At 45.3% G+C, this 13460-nt stretch overlaps 1 protein-coding gene across 1 annotated transcript in view; it reads right to left on the reverse strand.

Moving 5' to 3' along the window:
- Positions 1 to 1176: 1176 nt before the first annotated feature.
- LOC149366402 (uncharacterized) overlaps positions 1177 to 13460 on the reverse strand; it is a 32764-nt gene continuing 20480 nt past the window's right edge. The window contains exon 3 of the mRNA XM_089550694.1: positions 1177 to 5191. Within this exon, the coding sequence (XP_089406820.1) occupies positions 4682 to 5191 (510 nt within the window). The 3' untranslated portion in view covers positions 1177 to 4681. The remainder of the gene's footprint in view (positions 5192 to 13460) is intronic.

Raw genomic sequence — 13460 nt, forward strand, 5'->3', positions numbered from 1 at the left:
CACCTTTCGAGAAGAGCACATCAGCTCGCTCAATAACTGCACTGTGTTGTCATGAAAACCTAAGCGAAATAATGCACTTCTACAGGCCGCAGAGGACCCACAATCACACACAAAAGTTGACGAGCCCTTATCGGCAACTTTTTCTTGCTCGCACCCTCCTCCGTGGCTCGCACCTGCATACACAAGTTGAGAGGCAGCTATTCGTTAGACTCTTTCAGACGTGAGGCAGCCACCGTGGCTGCGGCCAATAAGCCGCGTAGCTGCGGCGGGTCAGGAAGCTCTACTCCCGGCAGAGGGGCCACTGGAGGAGCACCGACGCTCCAGCGTGCAAAAAATGAGGAGAAGAGAGAAAGGCGCGATGACGCTGAAGTTCAAATTTTCACTACAGATAGCTCAGCTTCAGCGAAGCCCATTTAAAAAATCCTTGCTGGACAATATTGGTAAAGCGGCGTGCTTTAACATGCCAGGCACACAGCGACCTTATTGGAGCCCCTTTCAGAGCCCCTTTAAGAGTAGAATGCGATAGCATTATCCGGACGCCGCCTCTTAACGTCAGACGCTAGTGGGCACTTTCCAAAACGAAAAGGTATTAGTCACTGGACTACTCCTGGAGTAAGCGCTGTGTCCCCTCTGTGTCATTTTTTGTTAGCGCCTGGATTTTTCACACTGGACTACTCGTCAACATTTTTAAGCTTGTGCCATCGTCCTCGCTAGCTCTGCCGTCGTCATCTTTGCTGCGGTCCCGCAGCACATCGTTCTAACGTCGTTAACCACCAAACAACCACAGCACGTCGTCATTCCACGAAATTCCTCACTTTGCAAAACAGCCACGCCACAACACTGTGTGGAACAGCTGAAAATTTTGCCTCATTGCAACATCGCACCTGTACCACCCATTCCGAGACGTCGAACTGCTGGCCACGGCGCACGGTTGTTCATTTCTTCAGCGTAAAGAATGACAGCTTTCTTGAATGTAGCCGTGAATGAGAACTGGACACATATTGGACTCGAAGCACAAATGACGACAGACGAAACCGTACATAACCGGTAAAACGTTGCCAGCAGCCATCAAATGCGTGAGCAGTGTCAAGTCTTCTATCAGCTACAAAAACACTCCTCAGAAGCACTGGTTCCGAGTGGCGGCGCGACTTTTTCCCCTCCATGAATGGTGCAACCACGATTGGAGCAGCGGGCCATCATGATCCATCAACTATCGATACTCCCTTGAGTGCCAAGTGTGCAGTTGAAAGAAAAAAAAAATAAAAATCCTTTAACTGAATTCTACTGGGCAGAGTCGTGGAGCAAACCTGAAATTGCAACCACGCTATAGCATTGTCTTGCCTTTATTTATGGTGCCCAACTGTGGTTTCGATTGCAAGTGGAGCACCCCACTTCGGATTTTCAAATGAAAAAAGTGAAGGTCAACCTACAATCGCGCAAATACAGTACGTGCCCCGTTTTCCCACGAAGGGTCAAGTGTTGTGGATCTAAAAAGAAGGAAATGCTTGCATTCACACCCCACCGAATAACACTGAAAAAAGACGAAGACAGGTTTCTTGGAGGGAAGTGCGTTTTTGTTTTAGTTTAGGTCACCCTCAGCCATATCTCCACTCCATCTGAGGCAGCGTTAATCCGTGATTTGTATTTGTTTCTAAATCAGCTGTGTATTTTAGTTTCATCTTTCAGGCCGTCAACTTCAAATCACTATAAATAAAGCGATCAGTTGTTAGTCAGCAAATGTCCATATCATGTTCGTAATGTGCTTTCGCTGCCAACATGTGTAAAGGTAGTTGCTTCACAAAGATGCCGATGGCTTCAGCTGTCTGCAGGCACTCTATCCTTGTGCTTTGTATGGATGAAAACAAATATTTATTGATTTGGTCACAAATGCTGCAAGCTACTACAACACACAATTACTACTTACAGAACGCTCAAAAGCAGCAAGTAAACCGTTTGCGAACTGACCAGCACCGCGAAAAAAGCTGATGTAGTACTGTAGATCAATTTGAGAGTGTGACAGAATCCCATTCGCGAAGGGGTGGGGAGGTGTTACATTTGAAAACAGAGACACCAACCAGTAAAAAGAGATCCTTTTTGACATTTCAGCTGCATGGTGGCCGCATTCACAATGAAGACATCACCAAAGAGGTTTATTTTAAATAGATTTAAAAAATCACCGGAAGGAGCATGTGTATATCGGGTTTAGATTTGCGTCATTTCATATCAGCTTGTGTGCTGTGTTCTGTATATATTGTTAGAGATTCCATGTGCAGTAGTGATGTTATCATTTTTTTGCTTGCAACAATCCTTGCCTTGTCTCAGTCAATCTCGTGGCCATTCATCACTCGGTGCTGATGAAGCGTTATTAAGAATGCTTTTATTTTTCACATGACGAGCATGCTGCTGCAAATGCTTTTTGCAGCATCTTGATTCTTCCAAGTAAACTCAGTTGCGGTTTATGCAAGAGACTGCATCTTTGCTGTGAACAAGGGCCCCGTGCTGGGAGTAGGTATGTCAAGAAAGACCTTTTTTGGCTGGTTGGTGTCTCTGTTCTCCAAAGCATTAAAGCTCACAACACATACTAGGATGGAGTAAATAAATGTTCATTAAAGGGACACTGAGAAGTAAAATGAAGTTGGCTTGTATCGATAGAATACCAGCAACTAAACACAAAAACACCTCTTTCTGAAAACAAAGAAAGCTCTTGTAAGGTAGAAAAGAGCAAGAACTAAAATACAGGTTTTGCTGCCACAGACCAATCTCGCAAGTACAAGCGTGATGATGAAACAGGAAAAAAAGGCACCACAGATCTCTGAGGCTAATAAACGTACATGAAGGGTATGCATTTGATCCATACTAAAGTATACAAGTTTTGTTTCAAGCCACTAGTGCACTCTTATCACAGGAGAAAGAGAGAAAAAAGACAACCTGAATGCTGAAAATCAAGGAAAGCCGGAAATTAGAGGCACATCAAGGCGGCCGGCTAAGTTTTGGTATTCTTTGGGGCGCTTTGCGGCTATGCGTTCTGCGTGCCCGTATAGTTTTATTACGCACCTCGATTTACAAGGAGAGAGCAGCAAGTGCTCCTCGGCCGGATTTCGAGCAATGACACGCAACTGCGACAAGGAAAAGAGCTATGTGCAGCCAATGTTCAACGTGCCTCCATGTTAGCAAATACACCGCTCAGCGTGTTCGCTTCACTAACGTACCAAGACACTAGGGTGCATAAGCAGCCCTATAAGGAGTATTATTACAGAATTTCAATATGCCTGCACATACCAGTTGCTACACACCACTCGTGACGGTGGCTCAGTGGCGACAGCGATGCTGCCCACTCCTCGGAGCTAGGACTTTCTTGCAAGACTTGCCGCCTCAGCCCTCAAAAGCATCGCGTGCTGTGAGGGGTTGAGGTTGCTGAATGCATGACGCAGTTCCTTACGAGAACTTCGTTGCCAAAATTGGGAAAAGGGTCCATCGTAACATTGGTGCAAACGTAAATGAAGCAACAACAGGTGATCGATTCCTTCAACGTCAGGCCGACAGTAGTTGTCATTTCGGCTGGTACGCCCCCCGCCGCCAGCAGTCACGGAGTCACTGTTCTCCTACTTTGTCATCAGAGACTCCCGAGAATCGCAGAGGCAGGAAAAACGTTTTAAACTTCGAATCCAAAACTCTTGGCAATAAATGCATCTTTCACTCCAGGACAAGCGGCAGCAAAGCTACAAATGCCAAACTATCGGATTTCACTAACACAAAAAATTTGATAGCATTGTCCCGAGTGTCCCTCAGTGGTTTTTAACAAATGAAACTCCACAAGCTTTTATAAATTGCAATTATTTTTATGTCAGCGGTCAGTTTATATCAATTTTTGTCAATGTAGTTGCCAAAGCAAGTTCACTTGAGTTTCCATAACCACAACACAATCTGCAAGCGCTTGCTGCAGAAATGCTTAAATACCTCGAAACCATTACCATAAAATAGAATGAGAGCAACTGCTGTTGAGACGGTGATGGTTTTCCTTCGAAGCTACAGCATGTTTGTCAAGATTTACAATGCTGAGCCCATAATTAGTAATAAAAACATGCCACATGCAAAGATAGCAGGTTATTTGACAAAAGTTAATGCACAGGAATCTAGTGCAGTAAAGCATTCATTTTTAAAAGCGAAACCAAGAGACTACTCTAAAGAGCTGCAAACAAAAGCGAGCAATGTTCATCATCTGGAGCCTGGGCTTTGTTTCTCGGCTCTTTTGTCCCAATAATACAGCCACAACACAAGCATGGAAGGAATAACAAAAAAGCATGCTTCTCTGGTGGCATTACATTTGCTTTTAAAAGAACACAGAACTACTCTCATGTTGTATGTCAGTTTACAAGTTAGTGCCAAACACTGTAACCACAGTTCGTGTGCATCACCCAATGGGCTTAAACTAAGCTAGTAAAGTACCAGCCTGGCATGTTCAGGTTTCTTATGGAGAAGGAAAAGAAACCAAAGAATTTCTCTGTACTATGAAGGCAGGTAAATTCGCATATTTTTTCCCTAACGTAGCAAATTAAAAAGTGAGACAGGTTAGCTAGCAATGGTATTGAGATGATGCTGAGAAAAGGCATCCGAACTCCAATGAACTGTGGCATTTGAATCATGTTTCCTGCTTTCATGTACCTTTACACTGTGCTTTTCTTTAAACGACATTGTGCACAGCTGACACCGAAACGGTTTTTCTCTTGTGGGCACGCACATGCTTTACAAGGTGTGAACTCTGTGTGAAGACCATGGGGCAGAGCTGGCACTTGTATGGACGCTCACCCGTATGGGTGCGAAGGTGTCGCACTAGATGACCCTTTTCAGCAAATTTGCGCCCGCAGTGGTCACACTTGTATGGGCGTTCACCCGTGTGCGTGCGAAGATGTGTCACCAGGTTGGCCTTGAGAGCAAACCTGGTCTCACAATGGTTACACTTGTATGGACGCTCACCCGTATGGGTGCGAAGGTGTCGCACTAGATGACCCTTTTCAGCAAGTTTGCGCCCGCAGTGGTCACACTTGTATGGGCGTTCACCCGTGTGCGTGCGAAGATGTGTCACCAGGGTGGCCTTGAGAGCAAACCTGCTCTCACAATGGTCACACTTGTATGGACGCTCACCAGTGTGGGTACGGATGTGTCTTACAAAGTCATGCTTTCTTGCAAAGCTCTTTACACAGTGTTCACATTGGAAGGGATGGTCAACTGTTTGGGCACGAAGGTGCGGTTCTACAGGGTTTTTCTGCATGAAGGTCCGACTGCAGTGGGACGACTGGTGCAGCTGCTTACTGGTGTTTTCCGCAGGTCGTACTCTGAACTTGGGATCAGCAGTGGCCAGGCCTGCACCAAGAAAATGAGAGTATTTACAGCATGTCACAGCCCGTTTGGAGGGGCAGCCAGTAACCTATAAATGAAGAAGGCAATCTTACACAACATTTATCTAACATTTCATTTCAAGGTCAATGAGTTGTTCCTCAAGAAAAAAAATGTTTTTAAACCGAATTTCCTGGTACTCGTAAATTAGCCTGGAGTTGGACAGATAATGTATTAGCTTTCAAACAATTACTTGTCATACTCTGCAGACAACTTAATAGTCAGAGCAACTAAGATAAAGTGTGCTCGTAAATGCCTGGCCTCTTGGGAGGGATCTTGCTAGTCTGGCCAAATTTTTCACGAATTACAGAATGCCTGTGAGCTTTCACTCGTGATGCAGTACACTGCTGATGAGTGCATTCCTTTTGTCTATTAAAGGTTGAACGTTCACTACCCTGCATGTTGCAGATAAACCTTGAGCAAACTGCTGGAGAAAAACTGCTGGACGACTGATTCCCTTTTACTAAATGCAGCCAAATGCTCAATATTATATTTGAGCAGAGCTGTCGCGACCGAAAATAACGTGATCAGCACATTTGCTTCTGTGCACTGCACCACATCGCGTATAATCTCACAGTGTGCAGGTCTGGCAGCTACCGTGATAGGTTTATTGTACCAACAAAGCATGAACCTCTTCAGCTGTTCTGCAAACATCATAAGCAAACAATTTTCTTTCTGTAGCCTCAAGCAAAAAAAAAAGAACAAGGCTCCGTGACTAAAAATATCTGTAGCTTGATATTACCAAACTGAACTGCAATGAATAAATAAAAACATACACAGCAGTTCTGAATGTTAAGACAGCAAAATAAAAAAAAAGCAATTAAGAAAACAAAGAACTATACTCAATCTTGCGTAATCAGACCCGGTGATCACAAAAAATAAACTAAGAACAGAAACACTCACATCGCACACCACAAGCACAAAACCAACTCTGCCAGCAGGGTCACCAATGTAGTCCATAGCACTAAAATAAGCATGAACCATTAATATCAAACCAAAATGAATCAGACTAGATAATATTTCCTAACACCAAATAGAATCAGAAGCACACGCACTACAAGCTCCTGTAGAGATCAGGTATAACACTATAGATTAAAAATCACCTGAAAACATCTGACAGCATAAGAAAAAGTTATTGCTACAGCTATTCTGAGCTCAACCGATAAGGGCGTTGTATGCAGAAGAATGCAGAAAACAATAAGCCATAAAATCATGAGCTAACAGGGCAGTAGAACCACAATGAAACCAAGAGCTAAACTGGCGAGACTAGAGCAGAAAAAGCAAGACCAAGTATGATGCACAAAAGGCACATCCACACAAACACAGGCGCTTTTCTTCAGGTATTTTTTTTTCCTTTGCCGTGTACTTTCCAGATTGTGTACTCTATTCAGAAAAAGCTACACAGAACAAAGAACATAGAGAAGTGCATTTGTACAGCAATGTGTAAGATAACAAGGTTTCCTCTGCACTCGCACACGATGTCATACATAGAATGTTTCACAATATCCACTGTTAATGATGCAATGACGGTAGGTTGGTGTATCAAGTTTGATGTCACCAAAGAACTAAGGCTATGAGGGGCACTGTAGTGGAGAGGTTCTGGTAATTAGACCACGTGGGGCTCGTTAATGTGCATTGACATCGCAAAGTATATGGGCCTCCCAACATTTTGCCCCCATCAAAATGTGACCACCTCAGCTGGGATCAAACCCGCATCTTTCGGGTGAGCAGCCGAGCAGCGTAACCACTGAGACACCGTGGCTCATTGCTGCAGTGATGGTTGTGGTCTACGCGTTAAAAAGTCAGGGACGAATACGGCCCATTTTCATGCACCGCCACCACAGTCTTAGATCACTGGCTATGCTGCTATTTCACGTTATGAACATCAGGCAGTTCATCCTGAAAATGCTGGAAGCACTGTTTTTGGAAGATGGTTCTTTGGGCAGCTTGTGTACTCATTGGTCGCCAGTATTGGTATCGATGCCTGCAAAATGAAACGGAGCAGAGAAGTTGATTAGAATAAGCAGTGCAAGCTGCAGTATTTTGCTGAAGAGATGGCCTGCTGACTTTCATCAACTTATTATTTTCTGCAGCAATTGAGAGCTGCTTGTCCAAATAAGCAAATCTACACTGTTGCTCTGTGATACGCAGCAGAAGCATTTGAAATCAAATATTTTCATATCATAGTCTCGTTTTCTCATGGCAGACTGTGTCTAAAACCCCCCTATCAAGGACTGGATATACACGTATAGTATGTAACTATGTGGACCCGACTGCTGTGCCACCCAGGCACCATGCAGTGGCAGTAATGAGTGTCACATTACATGAGATGCACGAGTGTTATCAAAACTACAGTGTAAAACACTAAGGCGGTCTTAAAGATGCTATAACTGAATATATACTCCTGATATTACCGCGAATCATCTTACTGTGAGCTTACTGATGCTCAAAACCGCCGGTACGCAGCTTTATCATTTTGGCTGTGACACGAGATGCGACTGGAAATATGTCGATTGATTACGGCCACGCGGAACTGCTTCCACACTTTTCCAGATTGTTGTAGTTTCTTTTGGTTGCTTAGTTCAAATGTTCCTTGCAAAGTTTTAAATTGAGTGCATACAAGAGCTGCAGTCATTTTGTTCAACAACCGCCAAGCAGGCTTGTTGCTACGCTGCCACCAGATACCAGCAACTGATTCTGCCAACAGCAATGCGACATCGCTGGCAGTAAGTGGCGGCAGTCCGTCCTTTTGAAAGTGCTAGAAGAAATGACAAGAAAGCACAGCTACGCCATGCTTGAAATGCTGACTCGTTGCAAAAGAAAAAATAAAGACGTCCAAGCTTCTTCAAGAAGAAATAAAAAAATGTAGCTATTTCCTACTTCGAGTACGACTCTTAAAGAGTAGCATACTGACTCAAGTTGCTCACAAACACTTTAAACTAGCAAAGAACACACGTACAGATGTTCACATAAATATTGCAAACAAGTAACAAAAATAAATTCCAACACCATTGTGTCTTAAATCATGAAATAAGGATGCCTTGCATGCCTGAATGCATGAAAATATAGAATTTCAGAGTTCACAACACAACGGCTGCAACAGGTCAGTTTTAATGCGACAATGTTAAGGGCATCGTGTCACAGAAAAGCCAGCAGCACTGTCAGCGTCACTGGTTGCGAGTAAAAAATCCATGAAAAATCCCCAGAGAAGCAACCTAGGTCACGCGACCTTGTGACACTATCATAACCTGCCTACCGGGTCACGAGTTGGTCATGATTGGTCATGAGAAGTTGCTCGGGAATAGCAACCAGGGTCGCACAAGCCCCACCGGTGGCGACACCTGCCATCGCAGAGAAGTGCCGCATTGTTTACCCACCCCACTAGGAGAGGTATGAGGACTCCCAGGGGTTTATGAATGTAACGTAGAGCATCTCCACATCCCCATCTATAGCCATTAACACATCATTGCTATCAGGTCATATACCCTTTAGGCAGACCTTGAGTGTCTCCTCCAGCTTCAGTGCAAAACCACTGCTCCATACGTACTAACCCCTAGCAAGAACCTTGTTTTCTGCAGAAGAGGGTGTCTCGTCACATAGTTTACGTAACCTTGTGGCATCATCACAACCTGCCTACCCAATTGTGAGTAAATTGACCACCATGGAGGTGGCAGTTATGGTTTATGGGAGTTTAACGTCCCAAAGTGACCGTGGTTATGAGGGATGCTGCAGTGAAGGGCTCTGGAAATTTCAACCACTGGGGTTCCTTACCATGCACTGACTCCTACAGCAAACAGGCCTCTAGAATTTTGCCTCCCTCAAAATTCAGCCGCCACGGCCGGGAACAAACCTGCATCTTTCGGGCCAGCAGCCAAGCCCCATAACCACTGTGTCACTGCGGCGGCTGGCAGGTGGCAGATAATGATTGGTCGTGAGAGGTTGCTCAGGAAGAGCAACATGGCCGCACAATCCCTACCGGTGGCTGTGATAGAAATAGCCACCTGACAGTGGAGCGGCGCATCGCTTAACTGCTGCTCCGCTGCACTATTATTATGAGGACTCACCACAGCCTATGAATGTTAAGTAGACAATGACCAATTCTACACATATGGTAATTAACCCAGTAAAGCAATCGCGTCATACCCTTAAGGAGGAGCTTAAGTGTAACCTCCCATTTAAGAATAAACACATGGTTTTGCACACTTACTCAGCTTACCTATGATAAACCCCTACCACTTTGGTGTTGGACACTGAATATCCTAGAACCATGGGCGTCTGGAGGGAGGTGGGGGCAAGGGGGCTGGTGCCCCCCCTCCTGGAATGTCGGATAATTTTTATGCACTAGCAGAAAACAACTACACAGCCTGATTAGCATGCTTTGGTGATTGTAACTTTTCGAATTTTGATTATTAAGATTAATTCTTGCTCCCTATTAAAATCCAACGCATGTTCTCCAAGCTTAGCACTAATTTGCTCTTTCTAATTTTCATTTCATGTGGGTAGTTTAGCCCACAAATAGTGTCTTTTTGGTGCTAATTCGGTGCATCCCCCATCCCCAGTCATTCGGTGCCCTCCACTGCAAAAAGTTCTGCGGACGCCCTTGCCCAGAGCACTGCAGCTTTTGCCATTTATCCTTTACATACGTTTTCACCAGAAAGTTGGAAGCAGCAGTGTGCTGCCACAAAAAAATACAGGCATAAGCAATGCAACAATGACTGAAAGAAAGCTGCAGAACGGCACATTCACCCCGAACGAATAAGGCAGGGAATTGCAAAATAATAGAATAGCTAGAATCTAACTTTCTGAAGCAGCCATACGGGTGCATTCTCGTGGATATTAACAAGTAATTACTCGCTAACTGGAATATATTCCAGTTTCAGGGTTTGCACTAAATACATTGCACAATGGTCAACACATTCAGATCAAAGGATACACGGTTTTACAGGATACGAGCATCAACCTATGGGTCTCCTGACGTTGGCAGCGGTTCCCCTTAGAAGATTCTCCTGGAAATTAGCAGTTCTCGTCTTTTCAACATGATCTATGACACCTGTGAGATGGAAAAAAAGAAAGCAGCCCAAATGAAAATAATGTCCCAAAGCCACAAAGCATTGTTACGTTATGTGCATTTAACAATAGTAACATGAATGACACGAGGACATGTCAAAGGGAAGATAAACAAAGCAATGGAAGAGTGTCAAGAGTTTGTCCTTGCTCAGTGCAGACCATTCAAACGCTTAAATGTTAATCCTTCAATGATTCTATAACAGCAGAGTGCGGTGGCTTCACTGCCACAAAAAAAAAAATTAAAATTGATATCCTCTTTCTTTCCACTTGTCGGCACGATCAGTTGGCTACAAGTACCGCCACTTGCATCACCTACATCGGGCCCCAGAATAGACGGCAGCGCTTCACGCACGGTGTCACAGTTTCTCGGGTGTCTAGGCACATATGAACCATACCTTTTTATGGCTACACTAGTCCTCGAGAAAGCAAACACACCACGACAATCGGAGAATTGCACTCACTCAGCGATTAAAGGCAGAATGGACCGCATGAACCTCAGAACCAAGTAAATGGCGCGCCGACTGTAGTCACGCCCGCTAGAGCTGAAAGCAGCTACGAAAAGCTCTCTCACGACTGTGTCAGGAAGACTGTCACATACGAACACAGAGATCCATTCAATTTTTAGCGGCTAGCCAGTGCAAATCGGTACCTTAGCACTTGTTGCGTTTAATTGCACGCGATGAATTCTCCACTTCGAATGGCAAAGTACTTCAACCTGCATCAAGGTTAACTGCTTTAACTCTGGTTACCCGAATAGCTTCGACTGCAGCAAAATGATTTGCACTTGTGGCTAGACATTTGCAAAGCTTTGGCTTTGCTCCGACTGGTAAAAGCGCCAACGGGTCGGAAACCCGCCAAGCACGCGCAAAGCAAAGCACGATTTCTATATGACATGCTGCGGCTTGACATGCATTGAGCCGCATGAAGCCTGACCAGCAGTATAATCACAAAAAAAGACGTATTTGAGGAGCACAAATTTGCAAACGCCCGAGTTTACTTGCCATATGACAGCACCTGGTCGCACTCGTTGTTGTTGCCATTGTTGATGCTCATAGCGATGCAGCTTTCTTTTCTACGTCAACCTTGCCCAACGGTTTCTATGCGGCTTGGCTTGGCTTAAAATGTTTACTTGAAGGAATTGGTGAGCGCTAAAAAACACGGAAAAAGGAACGAACACACAGGACGATGCGCTTAAAACAAGCGCTTAAGGCCAATCTCCATGGAAACATCGGAGGCGCACCAGCGCAGCGCTTACGCGCCCAGCGCCACACCGCGACAAGCGCCGAAAAACACATGCAACTCGATGGCCTGTCGCGGCTACCGCGTGCTCGGCGAAGCTAACGGCGCGAAGGGCAGTATCGGATGCCGAGAGAACTGCGTTCTCTGATTGGTTACACCGACCGCAAACCAGCGAGTCACTTCCGGCGCCGGCGCGAGCGAGGCGCGAATATCTGACATGGACAGATATTTGCCAAGCGCCAGCGCCGGCTCGCGTCGGCGCGTCGCGCATGCACAGTCCGGCTCCGGCGTACGCTGGTACGCGTAGGCGCTGCGTTCGTGCGCCTCGGATGCGCCCATGGAGATGGGCCTTTACACAAGCGCTTACAGGACGACAAGCGCTTCGTCCTGTGTGTTCGTCCCTTTTTCCGTGTTTTTTAGCGCTCACCAATTCCTTCAAGTATGTATTTCCAACTAGCCCCAGTAGTAGCTCTTTTGTCTTAAAATGTTTCATGTCCCAAAGCGCTACTCAGGCTATGAGACACGCTGTAGTTACCGTAGTGGAGGGCTCCAGAAGTTTCGACCATACCTGGGGTTAACGTGCACTGACCTGGCACAGAACTTGGGCCTCTAGAATTTAACCTCCATCGAAATTCGACGTCCGTGGTTGGGCTCGAACCTGCATCTTTCGGGTCAGCAGGCGAGCACCGCGGCGGTCACTGACTGAACATGTAAACCGTGTGTAATTTATTACCCAGCTTACGTAATGTATAATCCAACAATGCTTTAGATGTGACCCAACCAGGAAATTGTAAACTGTCAGCCGGCTTGCAGATTTCACGGGCCAAATAGACGAAACACGAGAAAGGAAAATATCTACGCGGTGGAAGGTTACGTTCCTCATCTCTCAGTGCCTGTGCACGAAGGGCGAAGGATTGATACCGGGAAAAGCGTCAAATTGCTTTTCGTACGGATCAGGCCGTGGAGTTTTTAGTTCCTTATGATCAACCACATGCCACTGTCACGTTGTCGCAAGGTTTTTTTACCTTTCTCATACGATGAAACGGATCCGGTTAAGGATATCATGATCGTTTGGAGAATTAGTACTAAGCATCGGATGTTGCTTGAAAGCGAAGCGAGTATTTCTTGCTCCCGTCTGCTGCCCAGCCACATACAGTATTTGTAATGTTCACATAATTTTAAGGAATCAGCTTCCCTCACAAATTTTTAATTCCCGGGTCATGAATACATGTTTGAATCGAGCTGCGACGCCTTCCAGTTTATAGAAATATTATGTTATCTTGAATCATTATGGCAACTATTTCCCTCCTCGATAGATTTCACACTTTAGCTTTGCAGTGGCAGCCGAGTTTTTGTTTTTCCTTCATGGCTGTGAGCATCAACAATGGCAACAAATTACAGTGCATGCCGTAGTTGTACATGCGATCATGCGTTTGCTGCCATGGCAAGCAAGCTCAGGCATTTGCAACTTTGTGCTTGGCAGATCCGTCCTTTATTGTGTTTATGCTGCAGATCTGGCTTAATTCATGCGACTCAATGCATGCATGTCAAGCCGCAGCAATGTGTCATAATGAAATCGTGCTTTGCCTCTGCTTGGTGGGTTTGACCCGTTTGCGCTTTTACCAATCGGAGCAAAGCTCCGCAAATGTCTAGCGAAGATGCAAATCATTTTGCCGCGGTCGAGGCTATATATCTGGGTAACCGTGCAGTTAAGCAGTTAACTTTCATACAGGTTTGAGGTACTTTCCATTCAAAGCCAG

The sequence above is a fragment of the Amblyomma mixtum genome, chromosome 1, assembly GCF_055824585.1.
Source record: "Amblyomma mixtum isolate Tamu chromosome 1, ASM5582458v1, whole genome shotgun sequence".
Taxonomy (NCBI): domain Eukaryota; kingdom Metazoa; phylum Arthropoda; class Arachnida; order Ixodida; family Ixodidae; genus Amblyomma; species Amblyomma mixtum.